The 22,120-nt window shown below is 38.2% G+C and overlaps 1 protein-coding gene across 3 annotated transcripts in view; it reads left to right on the forward strand.

The window, feature by feature from the left end:
• The window catches only part of TNIK (TRAF2 and NCK interacting kinase), a 412,495-nt gene extending 390,850 nt beyond the window's left edge, over window positions 1-21,645 (forward strand). For all 3 annotated transcript variants that reach the window (XM_023213451.2, XM_023213452.2, XM_023213453.2), the window contains 6 exons: window positions 1,885-2,019; window positions 10,520-10,620; window positions 12,824-12,973; window positions 15,080-15,239; window positions 15,497-15,636; window positions 17,855-21,645. In XM_023213451.2, coding sequence (XP_023069219.1) covers window positions 1,885-2,019; window positions 10,520-10,620; window positions 12,824-12,973; window positions 15,080-15,239; window positions 15,497-15,636; window positions 17,855-17,938 — 770 coding nt within the window. In that variant the 3' untranslated portion in view covers window positions 17,939-21,645. The remainder of the gene's footprint in view (window positions 1-1,884; window positions 2,020-10,519; window positions 10,621-12,823; window positions 12,974-15,079; window positions 15,240-15,496; window positions 15,637-17,854) is intronic.
• The last annotated feature ends 475 nt before the right edge of the window (window positions 21,646-22,120 follow it).

Here is a 22,120-nt window from a genome sequence, read left to right on the forward strand (position 1 = left end):
GGCATCAGGAGCTTTCATAGTTTCTGACGTGTTTCCATTGTGCAGCCAAGTTTGAGAACATGGATTTATGCTCAGCCATTGTTTCATGAAGAGACAACACAGGGATACTGGTTTGAACTTTGAGGAAAGTTCAGGTATACTTCCATTTTGACAAAATGCTTTTGCTTGTCACTAAACTTCCTCTTTCTTTTACCTTTCCACTGAATGCTCAGTTTCATCTCTTTTTATTCTCCCCAAATAAGGTTAACCAGGTAAATTCCTTTTGTATTGCCATTTGAGTTTAATCCCATGTAGTCTTTTGTTCTGGTTCATTGCTATACTACCAAATCAAAATTAAAACTGCTTATCTGCCAGTCACCTACCAAAAGTGGAAATGCAACCAGAAAATTCACATTCAGGCTTCATTATGTTGTTAGTGGCACATCTTCATTCTTAACAGTATAAGCATTTCCTTTTCTCATGAGGCACAGATAGGGAAAGTAGAAAATGAAAATAGGAGCAAAAGATTCTTGAACTAACATTGGATTCATATTGGCATAGAAAGGAGGAAACACTGGCTCTCGTGTCCATCCTAGCTACTGTGATCAATGTGGATTCTAGGCCTTTGGTTACAAAATTGAATACTGACCACACCATGATTCCCTTAGTTTAGGTGATGAATGCGCTCTCCTGTCAAATGCATGTGCAATGCTTTACTAAGTTCTCTTCTGCTGGTATATATTCCTCTATAAACTATAAAACATTTTTTTGGGAGAGGCCAAGGCAGGCAGATCATTTGAGGTCAGGAATTCCAGACCAGCCTGGCCAACATGGTGGAACCCCATCTCTACTAAAAATACAAAAATTAGCTGGGCGTGCTGGGGGGACACCTGTAATCCTAGCTACTTGGGAGGCTGAGGCAGGAGAATCGCTTGAACGCAGGAGGCAGAGGTTGCAGTGAGCCGAGATCGCGCCACTGGACTCCGGTCCTGGTGACAAAAGCGAAACTCTTGTCTCAAAAATAAATAAATAAAACATTTTTAAAGCCTAAGATAAAGAAAAATAAATATCCAAAAAACAAAACCCATAGATCTAAATTTATCATTAGTCAGCAAGAGTCATCCCAATGGACATTTTATCTGGTGCAAATAATCTAATGGAGTATATCAAGTTCTGCTACTTGTGTACTCTTCAATATTGTCTAGATATTTTTTTATCATCCTATGAGTTCTTTATTCCAAGATTACTTTACCAAAGGGAACTTAAGGTTTTCAAGTTCACATCCTTTTTTTCCTTTTCTATTTTTGTTCAGTATTCCTTTCAGTGACTTCAGCACCATAAACTTGTCCAGTATAATTTCTGAACCCATATTATCCTCTTGTTTGCTTTTAAAATAACTTCGTTAGTTAAGTGAAACAAAACTACTACCAGTTGTCATCTTTAGTAGAAGAGGCAAATAAGAGGGTCTTCATTAACATCTGTTACTAGGTTATACAGTGAAGGAAAGGCAGGTGCCAAAATGCCCAGTTGTCAATACTTTTTCATGTGATTGATCTAGAATGTTCTGGAACTCTGATCAACCACTCTGTTGAAGAGTTAACTCTTACTAAGTTCAGCAGACACTGCTTTGCATTGGGAAGAGGGAATAAGAGCAGCATGTTTAAGTAAGAAACCACCTGAAGATAAAGACATTATAATTTTGTGATGTGTCTAAAACAGTTAGAGCTACTTTAACCATAAGTTCTGGCAGAAACACCACTTTAATGACAAAGTGCTGGAGACACTGATTATTAGGCCTTCAGACACACATACACACATAAATAAAACAAAAATAAAAGGAGGTGGGGAACGAAAGAGTGAGAGCTATCACAGCGATTTGAAATTAAACCTCTATTATTTCAACAGGAAAGAAGAATAAGCTACGAGTTTACTATCTTTCATGGTTAAGAAACAGAATACTACATAATGACCCAGAAGTAGAAAAGAAACAAGGATGGATCACTGTTGGGGACTTGGAAGGCTGTATACATTATAAAGTTGGTAAGTCTCAAGACATGGAATTGTAAGTTTGGTCTGTTTACTCAATCAGACATATTCAGTTAGGTTTCACTTAGTCTTTTCTATCAGATTGATGATGCATGTGTGACCAGCTTCAGATGTTGCTGGAACCTTCAGCATTATTTTTTAAAAGCCAGATTGATGAAATTCAAAGAGTGCATTCAGAATGAAGTCCTAGGCTCCAGTTTGAATATTTATATCTACTTTCTTCCAAAGACTCATTAAAATGACAAGAATAAAAATGCCATAAGGCTATCAGGACAGTGGGACCAAGAGAAGAGAAGAGATGTCAGTGAATTTGAAAGAGTAGCTGAGTGACTGGAAAAAGACCTAGAATACCAGGAAATTCTGAATTCTGAAGCTGCAGTGAGGAAAATGATCAAAATCAATCCAACAGAACCCAGAGAGGCCCAGTAACTAAGGCCCCAGGGGAATCTGAGGTGGAATCTAAGGTAGGACTAAAAATAGAATTGTTAGAAAATTCATGAGCAGCAAGTCTTCCAGAACCCAGTCTCCACCTCTGAGCAGCTAGGCCACTACCTTCCTCTGTTGCAACAGAAGATGAAAGGTTTGCACGGCCAATCTGATACTGGGAATGCCTGTGAAAATACACACACATACACATCCCTCTAGTCCCTGTTTAGCTCCCAAATCTCTATGCCTACACTCCCAAGGAAGAGAATGAAAGAAGTGTCTTGGAGAAAGTAAATGGCCAGAAAGAAAGATGTACAGGTACTAACATTTGAAATGCCATGAAAAACCTTGCTGCCTAACTACCCTGAAGTGAAACCCAGCAGTTGATGAGCCTGTCTACACCAAGGAGTGGAGAAATTCACAAATATGTAGGAAACCTAAACAAACAAAGAAAGGACATTAGAAGAAACAGGGATCATGAGGAGTGGAAGAAAATGTAAAAAGAAAGAAAGGAAGCAAGAAACTATAATAGCTTTACAGCGATTAGAAAACTTCTTTCTATAAAACAAGAAAAGGGCTGTTAAAAAAAAAAAGGTAGAGCAAAGTAGGGGGGAGTCATTTAGAGACCAAGAAAAAATTAAACTAAAAGGTATCGGCAGAAATAAAAAATGTAATAAAAGTGTTAGAAGATAAGAAATTCTCCTAAAGAGTAGAACAAAAAGCAAAGCAGAGAAAATACAAGAAATAAAAAGATCAGTCCAAGTGGTTCAAAATCTAAGTAATGTGAGTTTTAGAAAATAAGAAGTGAAAGGAGGGGAAAGTATTGAAGAAAGAATACAAGAAAGGTATCTAGAACTAAAAGCCTTGAAATCCCATATTAAAAGGATTCCCTGAGTGTCCAGGATACTGAATGAAAGAAAGACTCACAAAAAGACATATCAACATGATATTTCAATACCTGGGAAATGAAAAGATCCTCAAAACTGGCAAAGCTGTCATAATATAAGTAAATAAATAACAAACAGTTTACATACAATAGACCCAGAATAAGAGTGGCCTGGGACATCTCAGCAGCAATATAGAAGCTTAAAAGACAATACAGCAAGGCCTTCCAAATTGCTGACAAAATTATTTCCAACCAGGCTATTTATAGCCCTCCTGTGTTAAGAGTTAAGGAGATATATATATATATGTGTGTGAGTGTGTGTGTATGTATATGTGTATATATATTTACATATACATAGAGAGATTATAAGGAATTGTTTCACATGACTATACTGTAGAGGCTGAAAAGTCTCAAGATTTTCAGTCAGCAAGCTGATTCAAACCCAAGAGAGCCAAGGGTCTAAGTCCAGTTCAAATCTGAAGGCCTGAGAACCAGGAGAGCTGATGGTGTTCCACTATGAGCACTGGCAGGCTCAAGACCCAGGAAATGCTGATGCTTCAGTCCAAGTCTGAAGGCCAGAAAAGACTGATGTCCTAGCTCAACCAAGCAGGAAGACTCGGCCTTTTTGTTCTAGTCTGGTCTCCAAATGATGGCCTAAGGCCCACCCACATTGGGGAGGGCAGTCTACTTTATCAATTCTGCGGATTCAAATGTTATTCTCATCCAGAAATACCCTCACAGACACACCCAAAATAATGTTTGACCAAATATCTGGGCACCCTGTGGTCCGGTCAAATTCACATGAAATTAACCATCAGACCATCAAGACATCAGTCAATTTTGAGTGCAAAAGAAAGACATTTTCAGTCATACAGTTCTCAAAAATTTATATTTCATGCACCATTTCTCAGGAAGCAACTGGAGGATGTGTTCCACCAAAATAAATAACTAAACCTAGTAGTCCAGGAAGATGAAGAAAATACCCAGAATGATGGTGAAGGGAACCTGGGGTGACAAGTCTGCCACAGGCCTAGAAAGAAATAAGTCCTGGCAGAGTGGGACAATGCAGGGTTCCAGGAAAGATGCCTCCAAGAAAAATAAAATGTTATAAATAGATGACCTGCTGCGTTTGACCATGTTGAAGAGCATTTATTAGCAGAAAGTTTACATGTGCTTAGAGACAGATACATAGAAAACAAGGAAGTAAAAAAATAAATAAATAAATAGGGGGAAACAAGAAAGGAAATGTAACCATGGTATACTACATACCTCAGTTGTGAATAATGATAATTTTAACACTTGATATTGATTTAACCAAAAATTTAAAACATAGCTATACTTAAGAGTTTACAGGAGTAAATCGTGTGTACATATGTATAAGAAAGAAAGAGAAGAAGCTAGAGAGAGAAGGAAATGATACAAGAAATTAAATCCTTTCCATACTACAAAGTCAGTAATGTCTGTGACTGAAAAAAAAAAATCAGGAAATAACATTATAATCATGTTATTTAGAAATCTGGAAACAAATTGCTGAAAAAGTAGTTGAAAGAGTCACAAGTGGTTGTTTTTAGGGAGCAGGAATCAGCAGGGAGGCAGGGACTTGGTTTTCATAAGCCCTGTAGAATTATTTGGCTTTTTAAAATAGGTACCTGTAAGACTTGTTCAATCCATAGCTGACAAAAATAAGAAAATGTGTGGAGGCTTTTAAAATGTGTACTAGATAAAAATACATTAATTATTTAACATAAAGAATGACAATAAAGGAGCGGCAGAGGAACTTTAGACACCTTCAGTTCAAAGGAGTCCATGATGTGGTCTCAGAAAAGAATGAGACACATTTGAAATTTTCACCAGTCAAGTGGGTCCAGTCATGTGTGATGACATAATGTCAGTTGAAATCTAATCAAGTGTATTAAATATAGAATATGGAAACAGAAGGGGCATGCTATAAAGAAGAGCTCAGAAAGCAAGAACTTCCATGTGTCATATTCTGCCAACTAGAAAGGGGACTCTATTTTGAAGCAGAGTCTCCACCTGCCTTTTCTCTAATTTCATTCCAGGCGACCTTCCCAGATAACCTTGACACAATACTAGGAAGTGTTGGGGCTGGCTAGTGAACTTGAAGGTTTGCTGCCTGAGAAGGACATGTTCCTTATTTCATAACATGCCATTCACAGTTTTACAAAGGAAAAAAAAAAAAAAAAAAAAACCCTGACCTTACAACACAGATAATGTATGTATTGATAAGTATAAAAGCAGCCTTTGGGTGGGGCACTGTGGCTCACTCCCAGCACTTTGGGAGGCCGAAGCAGGTGGATCATGAGGTCAGGTATTCGAGACCAGCCTGGCCCACATAGTGAAATCCTGCCTCTACCTAAAAATACCAAAAGTTAGCCAGGCATGGTGGCGGGCACTTGTAATCCCAGCTACTTGGGAGGCTGAGGCAGGAGAATCACTTGAACCTGGGAGGTGGAGGTTGCAGTGAGCCAAGATGGCGCCACTGCACTCTAGCCCGGGCAACAGTGTGAGACTCCATCTCAAAGAAAAAAAAAGCAGCTTTTGGAAAAAAATAAACATTTAATGTCTGTAAACGTATGTGGCCACAGCCACATCTACATCTCGCCAGCACTTAGCACACAGCCAGGCCCAGGGAAATCAGTTAAGAAGTATTTGTTTTAAAGAAAGGAATGGATGTTCAAAGGACACAGTACTCACAAAGCAGACCACATGTGGAAATGTTTTTCTGTAGCAGGCTGGGTGGCAGTGCAAGCTATTTGCTCCACTGTACATTTTTGTTCAGGAATCAGAATTATTTGGTACTTCCTAATAGGATATCCTGGAATTCTAACCTTTTCTTGTCCTCAATCTGATAATTTGGCAAAGTATAAAACATACATCCCATCATTCTCACACCAAGTAGAATTCAGATTCATATGCATATTTGGTTTTCTTTTGAAAGTAGTGAGCTTCTTTCTTTGAGATCAGGTCATGTTTTCAGGGGAAAGCAATAGAAACCATTTCAAAGCTGTTTCCTTTTGAGTATTTTGCCTTTATTACTCGGCATTTGTTAGTCCAAAAATTTCTAGTGATCAAATTTTGTGTCCATAAACGAATACTGTATGATTAGAGAGCAATAAAATTCATTGCAGGAAGTAATGTAAAATTTCTGAATATTATCTCTTGCATATACCTGACAAGTGTTTTTCAAAAACATCAGGCTACAGGAATCCTATTTGACCTGCACATCTACTGTTGGCCCTTCTAACATTGTTGATGTCTTCCTTCTAATCACTGCCATCCTAACATTAGTAGACTGATCTATATCCACACATCTAAAGTGAAATTTAACCAGGGAGCAATATCTGGTAATTCTCTATAAGAAAACTTGAGACCAGCTTAATTTTCAGAAACACTGTTTGCCTTAGTTATCCAAAGAACCACTTGCAGTTTCCACTTTGCTTCCCCTGTGAAATTCCAGCCACAACAGCACTGACATCTTCTTGTAGCACGTGATTATTCTACTATGTTCAAATTATTGTGAAATTTAAAAATATAAAATGAGAATAAAAAAGAAAAGCAAATTGTATATCCAAGAGCCATTTAAAATATTTCTTGATTTATCTGAGCCTATATGTGCTTAGATAAGTTTTTATTTTCAAGATGATTTTAAATTTCTTTAAAAATATGAACCTATTTATTTCTTCTTTCACTCTGAAAATCAGCAAAATCTGAAGGGATTTTTTTCTTTTCTTTTTAAAATATATTTTAGATCTAGGGGGTACATATGCAGGTTTGTTTCATGGGTAGTTTGCATAATGGTGAGGCTTGGGCTTCCAGTGAACTCATCATCCAAATTGCAAACATTATATACCCAACAGGTAAATTTTCAGCCCTTAATCTGCCACTCCCCTTTTAAGAGTCCTCAGTATCTATTATTTCCAGCTTTGTTTCCACGTGCACCCCATTTTTAGCTCCCACTTATAAGTGAGAACATGTGTTATTTGACTTTCTGTTTCTGGGTTATTTTACCCTAGGAGATTGGCCTACAGCTCCATCCATGTTGCTGCCAAGGGCACGATTTCATTCTTTTTATGGCTGCGTAGTATTCCGTGCTGTATATGTAACACAGTTTCTTTATCTAATCAACCACTAACGGACAACTTAGATTGATACCATGACCTTGCTGTTGTGAACAGTGCTGCAATAAACATACAAATGCAGGTGCCCTTTTGATTAAAAAAGAAAAAAAAAAAAGAAAAGAAAAAGTTATTTTCCTTTAGGATTTACCCAGAAGTGGAACTGCTAGGTAGAATGGTAGTTCTATTTTTAGTTCTTTGAGAAATCTCCATACTGTTTCCCAAAGAGATTGAACTAACTTACATTACCACCAACAGTGTATAAGCATTCCCTTTTCTCTGCAGCCTCACCACCATCTGTTACTTTTTCTGACCTTTTAGTAATAGTCATTCTGACTGGTGTGAGATGGTATCCCATTGTGGTTTTGATTTGCATTTCTCTGATGTTTAGTGATATTGAGCATTTGTTCATCTGTTGGTTGGCTGCTTATATGTCCTCTTTTGAGAAATGTGTGTTCATGTCCTTTGCCCACTTTTTAATAGGATTGATTTTTTCTTGTTGAATTGTTTGCATTCCTTGTAGAAATCTGTTGGATGTATAGTTTGCAAATATTTTCTCCCATCATGTAGGCTGTCTGCTTACTCTGTTGATTGTTTATTTTGCCACACAGGAGCTCATTAGCTTAATTAAGTCCCATTTATCTGTTTTTGTTTTTGTTGCATTTGCTTTTGAGGTGTTAGTCATAAACATGTTGCCTAGGCCAATATCCAGAAGAGTTTTTCCTAGGTTTTCTTATTACAGTGTTGGGTACATTTAAGTCTTTAATCCATCATGCATTCATTTTTGTATATGGTAAGGGATAAAGGTCTAGTTTCATTCTTCTGCATATGGCTAGCCAACTTTCCCAGGGTGTCCTTTCCTCATTGTTTATGTTTGTTGACTTTGTCAAACATCAGTTTGTTGCAGGTATGTGGCTTTATTTCTGGGTTCTCTATTCTGTTCCATTGATCTATATGTTTATTTTTGTATCAGTGCCATGCTTCTTTGGTTATTACAGTCTTACAGTATAGTTTGATGTCAGATAATGTGATGCCTCCAACTTTGTTCTTTTAGCTTAGGATTGCTTTGGCAATTTGGGCTCCTTTTTGGTTCCATATGAATTTTAGAATTGTCTTTTCTAATTCTGTAAAAAATGACATTGGCAATTTGTAGACTGCTTTTGGCAGTATAGTCACTTTAACGGTATTGATTCTTGTTATCCATGAGCATGGGATGTTTTTCCATTCAATTGTGTCATCTATGGTTCCTTCATCAGTGCTTTGTAGTTCTCCTTGTAGGGGTCTTTCACCTCCTTGGTTATATCCTAGGGGTGTGTGTGAGGGGCGGTGGTGTGTGTGTGTGTGTGTGTGTGTGTGTGTGTGTGTGTGTGTGTGTTATTATAAATGGGAATGAACTCTTGATTTGATTCTCGGCTTGAGCATTATTGATGTAACTGATTTTTGTGCATTAATTTTGTATCCTGAAACTTTACTGAAGTTATCGACTCCTCCAAAAGACTCCTACTAAGTTATAGGAGTCTTTTGGAGGAGTCTTTTGGAGGAACATTTAAGGTTTTCTAGGCATAAGATCCTGTCATCAGCAGAGATAATTTCACTTCCTCTTTTCCAATTTGGATGCTTTTTGTTTTTTTCTCTTGCTTGACTGTTCTGGCTGGGACTTCCAATACTATAGGAGTGGTAAGAGTGGAAATTCTTGTCTTGTTCCAGTTCTTAGGGGGAATTCTCTTAGCTTTTTCCCATTCAGTATGATGTTGGCTGTGGGTCTGTCATATATAGCTCTTATTATTTTGAAATACGTTCCTTCAGTGCCAACTGCTATGGATCTTTCCTAGGTTTCAGGTGAAGAGATGAGCAAAAATAGTCTAATAAACACTTTATGTCATGAAAAGTTATAAAGCAAATAACTGGAAACTTAATGTCATTTAAGTATATTAAAATTTTTCCTACCTAGTTTCTTTAGGACTCAGAATATTCTGTCTGTTGAGATATTTTACAAAGAAACTGACTGCCATGTGTACCAACTGTGGATTACTAATTCTCTAAGAATTAGAATCCACACTTAATAGCAAAGATTCAGAAGGCACTTAAAGGATTGTTCAATCTCTCAAGGTCATCATTGTAAATATTGCTTATTATTATATCAGAGACACATACACAGGTAAGAGTAATGAAAAGAATGCCAGACAACAGTCTGTTCTTCCATTCATCCATTCAGTAAGGATTTACTGAGTACTACTTTGTGGAGGCAAAAGCATGTGGAGACTCAATCATTGAACTAAGTTTCTGTCCATAGAATTTACAATGCTTAATATTCCATCTTTCTTTTTTTTTTTTTCCTTTTTGTGGAGAACGGGGTCTCGCTATATTACCCAGGCAGGTCTCGAACTCCTGGGCTCAAGCTATCCTCCCGCCTCTGCCTCCCTGAGAGCTGGGATTACAGGCGTGAGCCACTGCACCCGGCAATATTCCATCTTTCTAAAGAGTAAAAGGATTTGTCAGTATTCGGAGCCCTTTAAGTCATTAACAGAACCCAAGGCTCCTAACACCCCCTTTCATTAGAAGCATAAACAAGCAATTATTTCACTAACTGTAATTCAAATATAAATAATAAGCAAATGGCAGCCTTTATGTCTGCCCATTTTCTGATTTTTCTACCATCTTGCCATATCTGCTGTCAGCTACTTATGTGTGGGTGAATGTAAACGCCAGGCAAGCGAACATGAAGGAAATTATGCATTCTTATTACAATGAATATCAACATCTAGACCTAGTGTTAAAGACAGTCCTAAGCAGTTATATCTCTGGATGATGAAGAGAGTCTTCAATATAAAGCAAAGGCCATAAGTGTTCTGCCAACCAAAGTTCGCTAAGGGAAGCTAAATCACTATCTATGACCAAAAAATCCCACACCAGGAACATCACCTTCATGAAGCCGACACCCAACATCAATATTTAAATTTACATATTGTTGCTTATACATTCATTATTAATACAAAGAACTTGAATAACCTGATGTACTTTTTAACTCATAATGTTTCTATTACAGTTAAATACGAAAGGATCAAATTTTTGGTGATTGCCTTAAAGAATGCTGTGGAAATATATGCTTGGGCTCCTAAACCGTATCATAAATTCATGGCATTTAAGGTAAGCAGGCCGTGTGATTATCTAAAAATTGTGCTTTTTAAAAATTTTCAGTTTCTACCCATTAATAAAATAGTCCATATAGACCAATACCAATTTTCATATAGATAATAAGCCTGTTTAAAAAGTGTAGGTACTCTCGGTTTTATTGTTTCAAAAGTAAAGACTAAGTATTTATAAATGCTATAAAATTAGATTAAAATTTGGGTATGCCTTCCTCCTTGAGATCTATGAGTCATCATCCTCAAGAGGCATTTAGAATGGTTGGTTAGTAGGCATAGCATTGATTATGATCTTATGCAATGATATTTGTTATAAAGCCACCTAAACCAGGGTATTCCCCGATATTTTGTTTGAAAAAGGCAGACAAATGGCAGCACTGAATCTCAGAGTTAAACTGAGTCTCTAAATATTTTAATCCTCATAAATTTTTCTGGATGAAGTCCCTAAAACGCAGGTGATGCTTATATGTCCCCAGTGCTAACTTACGGAAATGACCTAGTTTCTCTGCAGTCTTCTATTTTGATTGTGTTTTCATTTTTTACCTTGTCTAAGTTTGTACCCACCATGGTTGGATTGGTCACTCATGAGATTTGCCAGGAGTGGGATGGGGTTATGCTAGTCCTGTTGACCCCAGCTCATGAAGCTGACACCCAAATACCAGGAGGACCAGTACTTACAGGCACCCAGATGTGTTCAGAGCCACATAACCTATCCATGGCCCAAGTAAACTTACCTTCTGCTTTCTCTCGCACTCTCTGTCTCTCTCAGCTTATGTCTGTCTACTTCTTTGTGTCTCATTGGCTGTTACTTTTTCTCCCCGCCTTTATGACTGTTATCTCCCTTTGGTTCCTTATTAATTCTTTTCTGTCACATTCACCATGGAGGGCAAAACTGCCCTTAGAACACTATGTAGGCCCACTTCAGAGCTGAATCACTTCTACCTTGTTCCCTAGTGCAAATGGCTTATTTGTGATGTGCTCAGGAAAATAGATTCATTAATGGAAATGGGCTCCCCTCCATAACCTCACTTTCATGGAAAAAAAAAATTGGAATGCATTAGGTTACTAATAACAATTAAGGGATAACTACTAAAAGCCAAAGGGTCCTGTTCTGCCAAAATCTGTCTCCACAAAAGCTTTTCAATCAACATCCCATTCCCATTCTTGCTCTGAAGTTACTGCCATCATTTTATGACCCAGAGCACATGAGAGAGTGCAAAAATGTTCTTTCTGACAGACCAGATCCAGCCCAGAAAGAGGGAAAAGCAAAGGCAAAGACTTGAACAGGGAACAGTGGAACTGGCAAGAGGCAAAGCCTTCCCATAGGACAAGGACAGGAGGCTTGAGCTTCCTGTGCTGTCAGAATGGTGTTAGCAAAAGATGAGAAGAGAAGGGTTTGAGAGGTAGCAGTGGCATTATAGCTAAGGCAATTGTAGTTTCACAAATGCTCTCCCAGATCTCAAGGCCCAAAGGTAGAGTGTGGTTAAAAAATAGCAAAGGAAAATGGTAGAGGAACACTTGACAGTTAGTTGGGGCTTGGACTCTGGATTCAAACACAGAGAACTTTCACAAACTTGACAAGACCTCTCTTTTTGCTTTCTAGTTAAACCCAAATAGTCAATGCAAGCCATCAATCTTGTGATGTTCCACTCCCACCTCTTTCTCTACCACCCAAACCCAAGTCTCAGATTCCAACATTAAGAGAAAGTGCCAATCTTATGCCCACTCATTCGCTGAAGAAAAATCCAAACCAGAGCATGCCCATTAACACTGAACAGGCTGAGAAAACAGCCGGCCTTGGCTGTATCTCCCAGGCTGTCTTTGAAAGGGTAGTTGCTGTGGATGGGCCTCGTTGCCACATGGGAAAGAGAGGGGCCAGAGAGGTGACTGGAAAGGCCAGAAATAAACAGGAAAAAACAGCAGTACCCAGGCACCAGGTCTTTAATATACATTATTACCATTATCAAAATTTACACCTGTGCACCAGCTTAAACTTCATTGACCTGGAGGACAAAGAGTAGGGAAAGGGGCAAAAATGGATGCTAGACCCTTCCTCCTAGAGCCAGAATATCAACTGAAAGAGAAATTTTCTAGCCTTTCACTTTAATAAAGTTAGGAGTTAACTTCCTCTAGACAGTGGCTAAAGGAAAAAAATTAAGATACCTCTTTGAGTGATGCGGATACTAATGGGGTGATTTTTAAAGTCTTTTGCAGATCTCCAGCACAAGCCTCTGCTAGTTGATCTCACGGTAGAAGAAGGTCAAAGATTAAAGGTTATTTTTGGTTCACACACTGGTTTCCATGTAATTGATGTTGATTCAGGAAACTCTTATGATATCTACATACCATCTCATGTAAGTACCCAGAAGTAGACTTCCAAGGGCTCTGTGTACAACAGCCTGCATGTAGAAAGAGATTTGTTTTGCATAGTTTTAGTAGAAGTCATGCAAATTTTACTAACCAGCAGATGGACTTTCGTTCTTCATTAAGTATACTGCTTTTAATAACTAAAATACATAAATTTAATTTATATGACTTCCTAAAACTGGGGAATACATAATAGAGATCATTCGGCATTTACATGTTGTCTCTTTGGACTTTAGATTAAAATGAATATGATATTTTTCTTTCAAGAGCATGAATTATATTCAGTAGACGAGTTTCCACATTCAGTTTTTGAAGGGAAATTGGTTCATTTTATGTTAGAGAAAGCCAATGGTCAGGTACTAATTTACTGGAGAAAATTCTTTTTTTGCTATTTTTAGTTCCTTTCTTCAGCTTGAGGGCAGTGTGGTATAGTGGAGTCAGACACAGTGGCGCTTGTTCTCTGGCTCTAGCATGTATTAGCTTTGCAATAATGGACACAGTAGGCAGCCTCTCCAATCTTCAGCTTTCACATCTGTAAAATATGGATAAAAAGACTTATCCCATAGGATTATCATTAGTATTAAATGAGGTAATGGATCTAAAGCAGTTGGTACAGGGTCCTGCAAATTATATATCTTACTAGCCCTAAAATATTCGTATTACTATCCTGACATATTGCTTGAAACATAACTGTTAAAGGGAAATGCTGCACATGGATTCACTTATTAGGATCAGTGTAGTGTAAATTGTGTGTCCTGTGTGTAATTCCAAGGCTAACATACAGGAGAAACTATCAGGAATGTTTGAAGCTACTGCTGACTGGGTATTTTGAGAATGTGAGGACTTTATTCTAATGAAATGCAATAACTAAAAGAGGTTGTTTTAGTATATTACATACACACACACGATTGCCATTCATTGCTGCATTATTACAGCTTTTAACTCGTGTATGTGGGTGAACACAAGGACTCACAGCTCACATTCCTGGTGAGGCAGCTAAGGCATAACTATGATCATCCTCAACTCTCTTATTTCAATCCATCAAGCACATGTTGGTCAGCCATGGCATTCGCAACTACGGGGATCACAACATCACATTTCCTTTCCTAGAACAAATTAATATACACTGATTTCAGTAGTGATTTTTTTTTTATTTTTTGAGACAGAGTCTCGCTCTGTCACCTAGGCTGAAGTGCAGTGGCGTGCCTCGGCTCACTGCAAGCTCTGCCTCCTGGGTTCACACCATTCTCCTGCCTCAGCCTCCCAAGTAGCTGGGACTCCAGGCACCTGCCACCACGCCTGGCTTATTTTTTGTATTTTTAATAGAGATAGGGTTTCACTGTGTTAGCCTGGATGGTCTCGATCTCCTGATGTCGTGATCTGCCCATCTCAGCCTCCCAAAGTGCTGGGCTTACAGGCGTGAGCCACTGTGTGCAGCAATAGTGATTTTTTTAAATGACTGGTAATTCTAAATATTTTTTCTAACCAAGCCATGAATTAATTAATCTGCCATTTGGACACCCAGATAAACAATCCTATTTTTTTTCCACAGATTATTTTGATAGGAGTTCATTTGACCCCACTTAAGCCATCTCCATTAGATTCAGCTGGCTTACATTCTCCTCATCTTTTTTTGGAAGTGGTTGTGCTAATAGAAAACACATTAATTTCAACGTCAGCAAGATGTACACAAATCCCAACTCTACCTACAAATACTAGCACAGCTTTGGTCAAGACACAAAGCCCTTCTGAGATGCAGTTTCCTCATTTGTAAACAAAGCTATCTACGTTGGGGAGCTATTCTGGGTGCTAGAAATTATGTATGTAAAGGGCCCCATGATTGGTACATAGTAGGTGTGTCATAGATTTGTATGCTGTTTTTAGGAACAGGTAAACTGAATTTTTAATCTAGTGACTAAGTTTGATTTGCCAGGGTATTTTACAAGTCAGTGGTTAAATTAAAGCAAATTTCAGTCTTTAGGGTGACAATGAAAATAAAGAAAAACCTCTTTTTTGCAGTTCTTAGAGATGAATAGTCAAGGTGTTGTTTTATTTTTTAAAAGAATAATGCTTGGCCTTTCTTTGTCTTCTAGATTCAGGGCAATATCACTCCTCATGCTATTGTCATCTTGCCTAAAACAGATGGAATGGAAATGCTTGTTTGCTATGAGGATGAGGGGGTGTATGTAAACACCTATGGCCGGATAACTAAGGATGTGGTGCTCCAATGGGGAGAAATGCCCACGTCTGTGGGTAGGTTAACCATTCCTTATCTCCTTCAGCAGTTACACCCCCCAAATGAAACGAAAATCAAGAAATGTGAAACAACCATTTGATTCCACACCAAAAAAAAAAAAAAAAAAAAAAAGTCTGTGAATAACTCTTGTAAGACTTGCTTTGTCCATTTATCTCAAGTCGTTTGTCATTTTTGTGGTTAAGATGTGAACAGATGCTGTGAGTTATTGCCCATCTAATGTTTTTAATGCAGTTTTGGAAATTCCTTTTGACAGCCTACATTCATTCCAATCAGATAATGGGCTGGGGCGAGAAAGCTATTGAGATCCGGTCAGTGGAAACAGGACATTTGGATGGAGTATTTATGCATAAGCGAGCTCAAAGGTTAAAGTTTCTATGTGAAAGAAATGATAAGGTAAATCCGTTTCAACATTTGCATTAGTGTTTGCATTTTAAGAGACCACCAGGTACCTGTGAAACCTTCATTTTCCTTTATACTGATTTGAATCACATCTGTGTTAAACAATCAATATTATCTTGAAATGGCATTATTTGGTTTGATCCATGTGAACACTCAATATATTATTCACATGTCAAAAACTACATAAAAACATCTAGAAATTTCTTGTAAACCTCTTAGAAATTTTTGTGGCCTGAAGGCCTTATGATGACTCAGCCAGACATCACAAATTCTCCTAAGCACCTAGAGCAGTTGGCCCATCGTTAATCATCTCACAGTGGGTCAACTTTATACTTCCACTTTTAGACTTTTCACAAAGTCACTTTCAAGACCTAACCAATCACCTTATATTCACCTTTAAATCCAAAACATTTGACATGTAGAAATATAAGCTTTTTAAAAATGTCACCCATTCCTTAAGGAACTCACAATCACAAACTCAACTAGTGCCATGTCTTGTGTCATTCCAGCCATGTTTCTTCTGAAATGTCATAGGTGAACTGTTTTCCAGTGAAATTAGCTGTGTCCGTCTGGCGTGATCAGTCACCTCAGAGGAGTATTCTGCAGCAGTACTGCTTCTCCCTTACCCTCCCTGTAGAGTAACCCTGAGGTTTTAGTAGCTAAGCCGTATTGCATTTGTAAATTCATCCTTTGTGGCGGTGGCCAACATAGAAATGCTGTCCCCAAAGCCACAGATATAAACGCCTATAGAAAAACAGTATGATGGGTTGAATTTTTGTACATCCCTTTGTCCACCCCAGTTCCTCAAAGGTCAGGTTGGTCTTAGTTCAACCCTGGTGATGTGGGCCTAAATTATATTCAACCCTGGCCCGCTACTTTGACCTAATGTGGTCTGGGTGGACAGTAGCTGCAGGTGGCAAAGATGGTTCCAGCCATTTAGAGTTTCCCAGAAAACAAACATAACCTAGTAAAACTCCAGCTCCTACCCAGTCTCTTAAGAATCAAAAAACTAGGAGTAATCTGGGTATGGATACCTACACTCCAATTGAAAACCTACCCTAGCAGGCCTGTTCCAAGCCATGCCACACCCTTAGGAGTAGGCTGGGACCACACCAGTGTCTGGAACCCAAAGTTTAGAGCCAGGGGCACACAACTTGGAGGGAACAGCAGCCCTTTTCTTCATTGTGGTTTTCCATGGGCCCTCTCTGTCCTCCATTTTGATTCATTGACCCTAAGAGTAGCATTACTTTCATATGTAGCATTAGCTGAATGTCAAGCATTTCCACAGACCTTCCTAAGAAGTTGTTGTTGAGAGACAGCATTCTTCTGAAGAAGCTGTAGAAATGAAGTAGCAGACTTTATACTAGTGACAAAAGCAAATGCCTCGAACCAAAGTTAGGTATTGGCTGACTGAAGGGCTAGGCCACAGCCCAAAATATTACTTTCCTGGGACAGTGGTTCTTTTACATTTAACATTCAGCTCAAGCAAGCAGTAACCCAAATTTTTGTCACGTTTGTCAGTTGTTTGATAAAATGACTTAACAGACTCAGACCTAATGGACTGTGGTTCTACTTGTTAATGCTGTGATCTCATTTGCCCTGGGATATGCCACCATCAGCAGAGAAACCAAGCGTTAACTCTTGAAATGCCAAAATGAGTAGGCATTAAATACCTTGCCCTGACCACAGTATTTAATGTTTTTATCTTAAATTTTAAAAATTGAAATCTGAAATTGTATAATAGTAGGCCTAAAACTCCCCCTTGACTTTGAGAATTTGAAGGAATTCCCTTCCTTCCTGAAGTCTACTTTCTTGTCATTTATGGGTAAGAGAAGGGAAGCTTCTGTGCCTTTCTAGAAATTAACAAAGAACCTGTTGGGTCCTAGGCCAGAAATCCAGCACGTTATCCTAGCATGAAACTCCCTTTTAAAAAGCGAACACCCAAAGAGATGTTACAAATGAAGATACAGCCCCTTCAGCATGTCTGGAGACCAATACCGCAATAAGGAATAACAACAACCATAGGAATAAAGGCAGGAGTTTTTACGTAGGATGCACGATATCCAAAGGGACTTTATAAACACAGGCCATTGAGTCTTAAGACCTGACACATGGCAAGGATAGGACATGTGAGAGAAAAATGGATGGACGGTTGAAGAAAAGAGGGGAAAAGACCATGCAGTTGAACTAACTTCTTTTTAATTTCAAACAGGTATTTTTTGCATCCGTGCGATCTGGAGGAAGTAGCCAAGTGTTTTTCATGACCCTCAACAGAAATTCCATGATGAACTGGTAACAGAAGAGCACTTGGCACTTATCTTCATGGCGTTATTTCTAATTTAAAAGAACATAACTCATGTGGACTTATGCCAGTCTAGAGGCAGAATCAGAAGGCTTGGTTGAACATATCGCTTTCCCCTTTTCCTCTCCCTCCACCCTTCCCAATACAGTCCATCTTTCAATGTTGCAGCCTGGTTGAGAAGGAGAGAAAAAGGTGGCAGGAATTTCCAGGAGATCCCCAAGAATGCTGCCTTGTCTGTGGACAAAGATGGACCATGTGCCCTTCAGAGTTAGGGATAGAAACAAATATTGTGTGCTCTTAATGATTAAGCTGTGTTATGGTTGGTTTTCAGGTTTTTACCTTTTTTCTTTACCCCTTTACTCTGTAAGAATGGGGAAAGAATGCATACTGAGAAGATGAGTCTGTTTTTAATTCTGTCTGCCTACTAGTTTTAAGTATATGGTATGTTGTAAAATTTCCAATTTCCAGTGATGAGAGACAGCACAATAAATGTACCTTATCTCCTTACGCTGAAGGCCATAACTACATAGTGAGGTAATTTAAGAACTCTCTTGCCTTCACCAACCCAAAAGGTTGCTTTTTGATAGCAACTGGCTAATGAATTTTTAAAAGAGAAGAAAAATACTAGTTTTCCCCTCTTTTGGGAAATAGATTTTAAATGGCTAAACTACTAGCCTTAAAACTACTAGTCTAATAAAATCAACTACCACTTTTGTGAATCTGACAGGCCATATTTTTATATGGCCCTTTACAGAATAGAGTGTGTTGAATAGGATACTAATGCCATTGAGTTGAGCTGGCCTAGCGATTGAGGGATTCTCTAACACAACTTTCCCTCAGCTATTATGCAACAGATCAGGGCAAAAGATGGGATGACAGATGGGGTCAGACAGAAAGAGCTTCTGGGAAACAAGCTTACATATTCTTTTTTAAAATGCACAAAGTCCCCCCCGGCTAAGAGGTCACTTGGTTTGGGCTTCATTAGGACTGAGACTTTGTTGAGTTGTTTCTGGGAATTGGGGAGTGGATGATATTCAGGCTCTCAACATTCCCAGCGCTCTCCTGAGGGTGCCACTTTCTCAAGATGAAAACTGTGACTGAAAAAATTAATAATAAATGTTTCTGAGCTGCCTGTGTTCTCCCTGGGTGGGTGAGAGAAGGGACTAGACTCCTAAGCCTGCCTCAGATACAGGAGGCATCATTGGCTCCAATTTTAGAGAACTTGAAAGCAAGGCTTTGGACAAAATTTTGAGACCCTAATCACTTTACCTTCCTCCAAATTACCCAACATATGGTAAACAACATTTGTGCAGAAATATGTATGTATTTAGTTCAGGTTGACTTGTGTCCTTATAAACTCTTACTCAAATGATTTGAACTTCTACGTGACTGGGATTTTTTTTTCCAAAGCTACAAGCATGGCCGCCTGTGGTATCAAGGTGTTGCAAACAATATCTGTGTTGCGCTTCCTGTTTTAACCTACCTCGTTTTGTTTGTTTTTGTTTCACTGTTCATCACAGCAGTGTTATCTCCAGGAGACATATAGAGAGCTCAACTGGCAATCTCAGGTGCATTTAACAATTTTAAAACAAAACAGTAGTTGACCAAATTTTTCTTCTTAAAAAATTGGAGGTGGGGGAAATCCAGTGACAAAAACTAATGTGGCTTGTTTCTGGAGAAAATAATTACTGTAACTGGATCCAAAAAAAAAAAAAAAACTATGATCCTACTGATTTTGCCTAAATACACAAGCAGCTGATGTACTATTAATGAGAACAAAATACCCATTAGGAAAATTGAATTGAGTCATTTCAATCTAGTGGTTCGGGCAAGGTGGGGAAGAGAAGGGGAAACATTCTAGTTTCTGTATTACATTATTCCCCTCCTGAAAAGGTGGTTGTCATTTGCATTTATTTAAAGCAGGTAATATGCAGGAATGTAACTGAGGATTATCTTCAGGCACTCAGCAAGATATCCTCCTCATGGTCACTTTAGCTCTCAAAAGCAATGAAATCCTCCTGTTCTCATTTTTACTGCTGTGGTTGTGCTGCTGAACAATACTGTCTTCTCAAATTCCATGCCACAAATTCAGCAATAACTTTTTGGATTGAATTTCACAACTACTGTAATTGGATGCTGATGTGGACAAAATATATTGATTTCGATTTCATTCCCAAATGTGATTGCCACCAGCTCTTTATATTGCTGCTGTGGTATTTTAAACCAGAAGCTTCTTTAAATTATGTTGCAAACTGATCTTTGTTTTTATGTTTTGTTTTGTTTTTATTTCTAAGTGATAAGTTTGAAACACACAGCTTTAAATGATTTTTTTATTATGGGATTTTGGGTACAGTTAAGAAATAAAAGGGAATCATTGTGTTTAAACATAAGGTAGTTTGTGAATGTATTTTTTAAAATCTAGATTCATTGAAACAAATCATAAGAAAACAATATTAATGCAGTCTTGTTTACAGTATGTACAGTGACATAACATAGAACATGAGCTTTTCTGGTGCCAACAATAAAACACAGACGTTAAACATCAAGCCATGCCTTTTATATTTTTGTACTAATATTTTACACTGAGTACAAGGCAAATCCAAATTTAAAAGGGCCCCCAGGAAATCCGTGCTCTTTAAAAGATAGATATTTAAAGAATTCATTGAAGCTTTTATCTTCAGAAATAAAGTTCCCTCCAGCAAGACAGACCCCAGCCCTGACATAAGGAGGCCTAGAACATGCAGAATATATCAGAATGGTGCCCTTGTGTCTCATCCAAACATTTTGAATAGCCTTAATTCTTTCTGGGGGTAGGGGAGGAATGGTTGCTTTTCATCCATTTTTACGGCATCTCAACAACAACAAAAAATCTTTCATCTTGATCTTTTTATAGGTGATTTTGTCTCTAGAAATTGGCTTATTTTAATTTTCCTACAAAGAGAAACTGGAGAAACTGAGCCCTCCCCTCAGAGTAAGTTTCACTAGATCTGCCAGTTCTTACAGCTCTAAATTAATAATCATCCAGTAAAATCTACTGAGCCTGCCCACACCATAGTCTGGGTCTGGGGTCTGACAGGTGACCATCATTCCTGGGGGCCACTCAAGGATACTGTAGCATGGATTCCTGGATCCAGTGGTGGCAGGAATGGATGCCCTGCGAAGTTCCTTCAAATAAGGAGGCTCTTCCCCCTGCCAGTTCCAGCCAGACCACTGTCATACCACACAATACATACACAATAATGAAGACAGCTTTCACTAAGTTCCACATAAAATCAAACAGCTCTATTTTAGATCTCATAATTTTTCTTGGAGACTTCTAAACAATCCTTCAAGAAGACCTAGAACTATTATTTTTATTAAACAGGGTATATTAAGTTATGGGTGAAATCTCACAAGGCCACCTGGACAGGGGCTCCATTTTTCTAACACTTTGACATTGTTTTCTATGGTGCACTCCTAATATACTTTGCATCAAGTACATGTTTTTTAAAAACACCTTAGTTCCTGGTTGTCAAAACCTACTAACAATTTTTTGTCTGTTCTTGTGACTCATTGGTAATCGGTGTCTCTGGTCCCTCCTGTCCAGTAGATTAGAAAGATGTGAAATTCAAGCCAGAACCATTTTGGTTTTATCCACTGCCAGAAAAGGAAGTGGCTAAAGTCTCACATTCCACAAAGTTAAAAAAAAAAAAAAAAAAAAATGCTTTCCCTACTATTTTGTGTACCAGTTCCCGTCACTGTATTCTTGAAACGTGGAAGAGCTCTTTGTGTTAACAGTGTGTGCTGTCTTTGAAAGTCTGCTTGAACAGGCATCACTTGCATTTGTGCTGATTGCTTTAAGATGTAAGATGTGCTACATTATTTTTAAGAAAGAAGATAGTTATTGATAAAACTTTAATTTTAACCTACTGCAGAAAAACATGAGAAAATCCACGGCATGCTGATAACAATTCTGAATGACCCTACTATGCTCTTTATATTCCAGAATCACCACTGATACCATGTTCTGATCATTTCAACAGTCTCTAACTTGTTAGTTACCTTTTAGTTCATTCTTCAAAAATTTAAATCTAACCAAATCAAGCAAAACATAACCAACCAACCAAAAACTGAGCTCCCCTGAGACTACAAAGTTGTAACATAAATCTAAAATCCAGAAGTCTAAATTTTATTTAA

Source organism: Piliocolobus tephrosceles, chromosome 2, assembly GCF_002776525.5.
Source record: "Piliocolobus tephrosceles isolate RC106 chromosome 2, ASM277652v3, whole genome shotgun sequence".
Classification (NCBI taxonomy): domain Eukaryota; kingdom Metazoa; phylum Chordata; class Mammalia; order Primates; family Cercopithecidae; genus Piliocolobus; species Piliocolobus tephrosceles.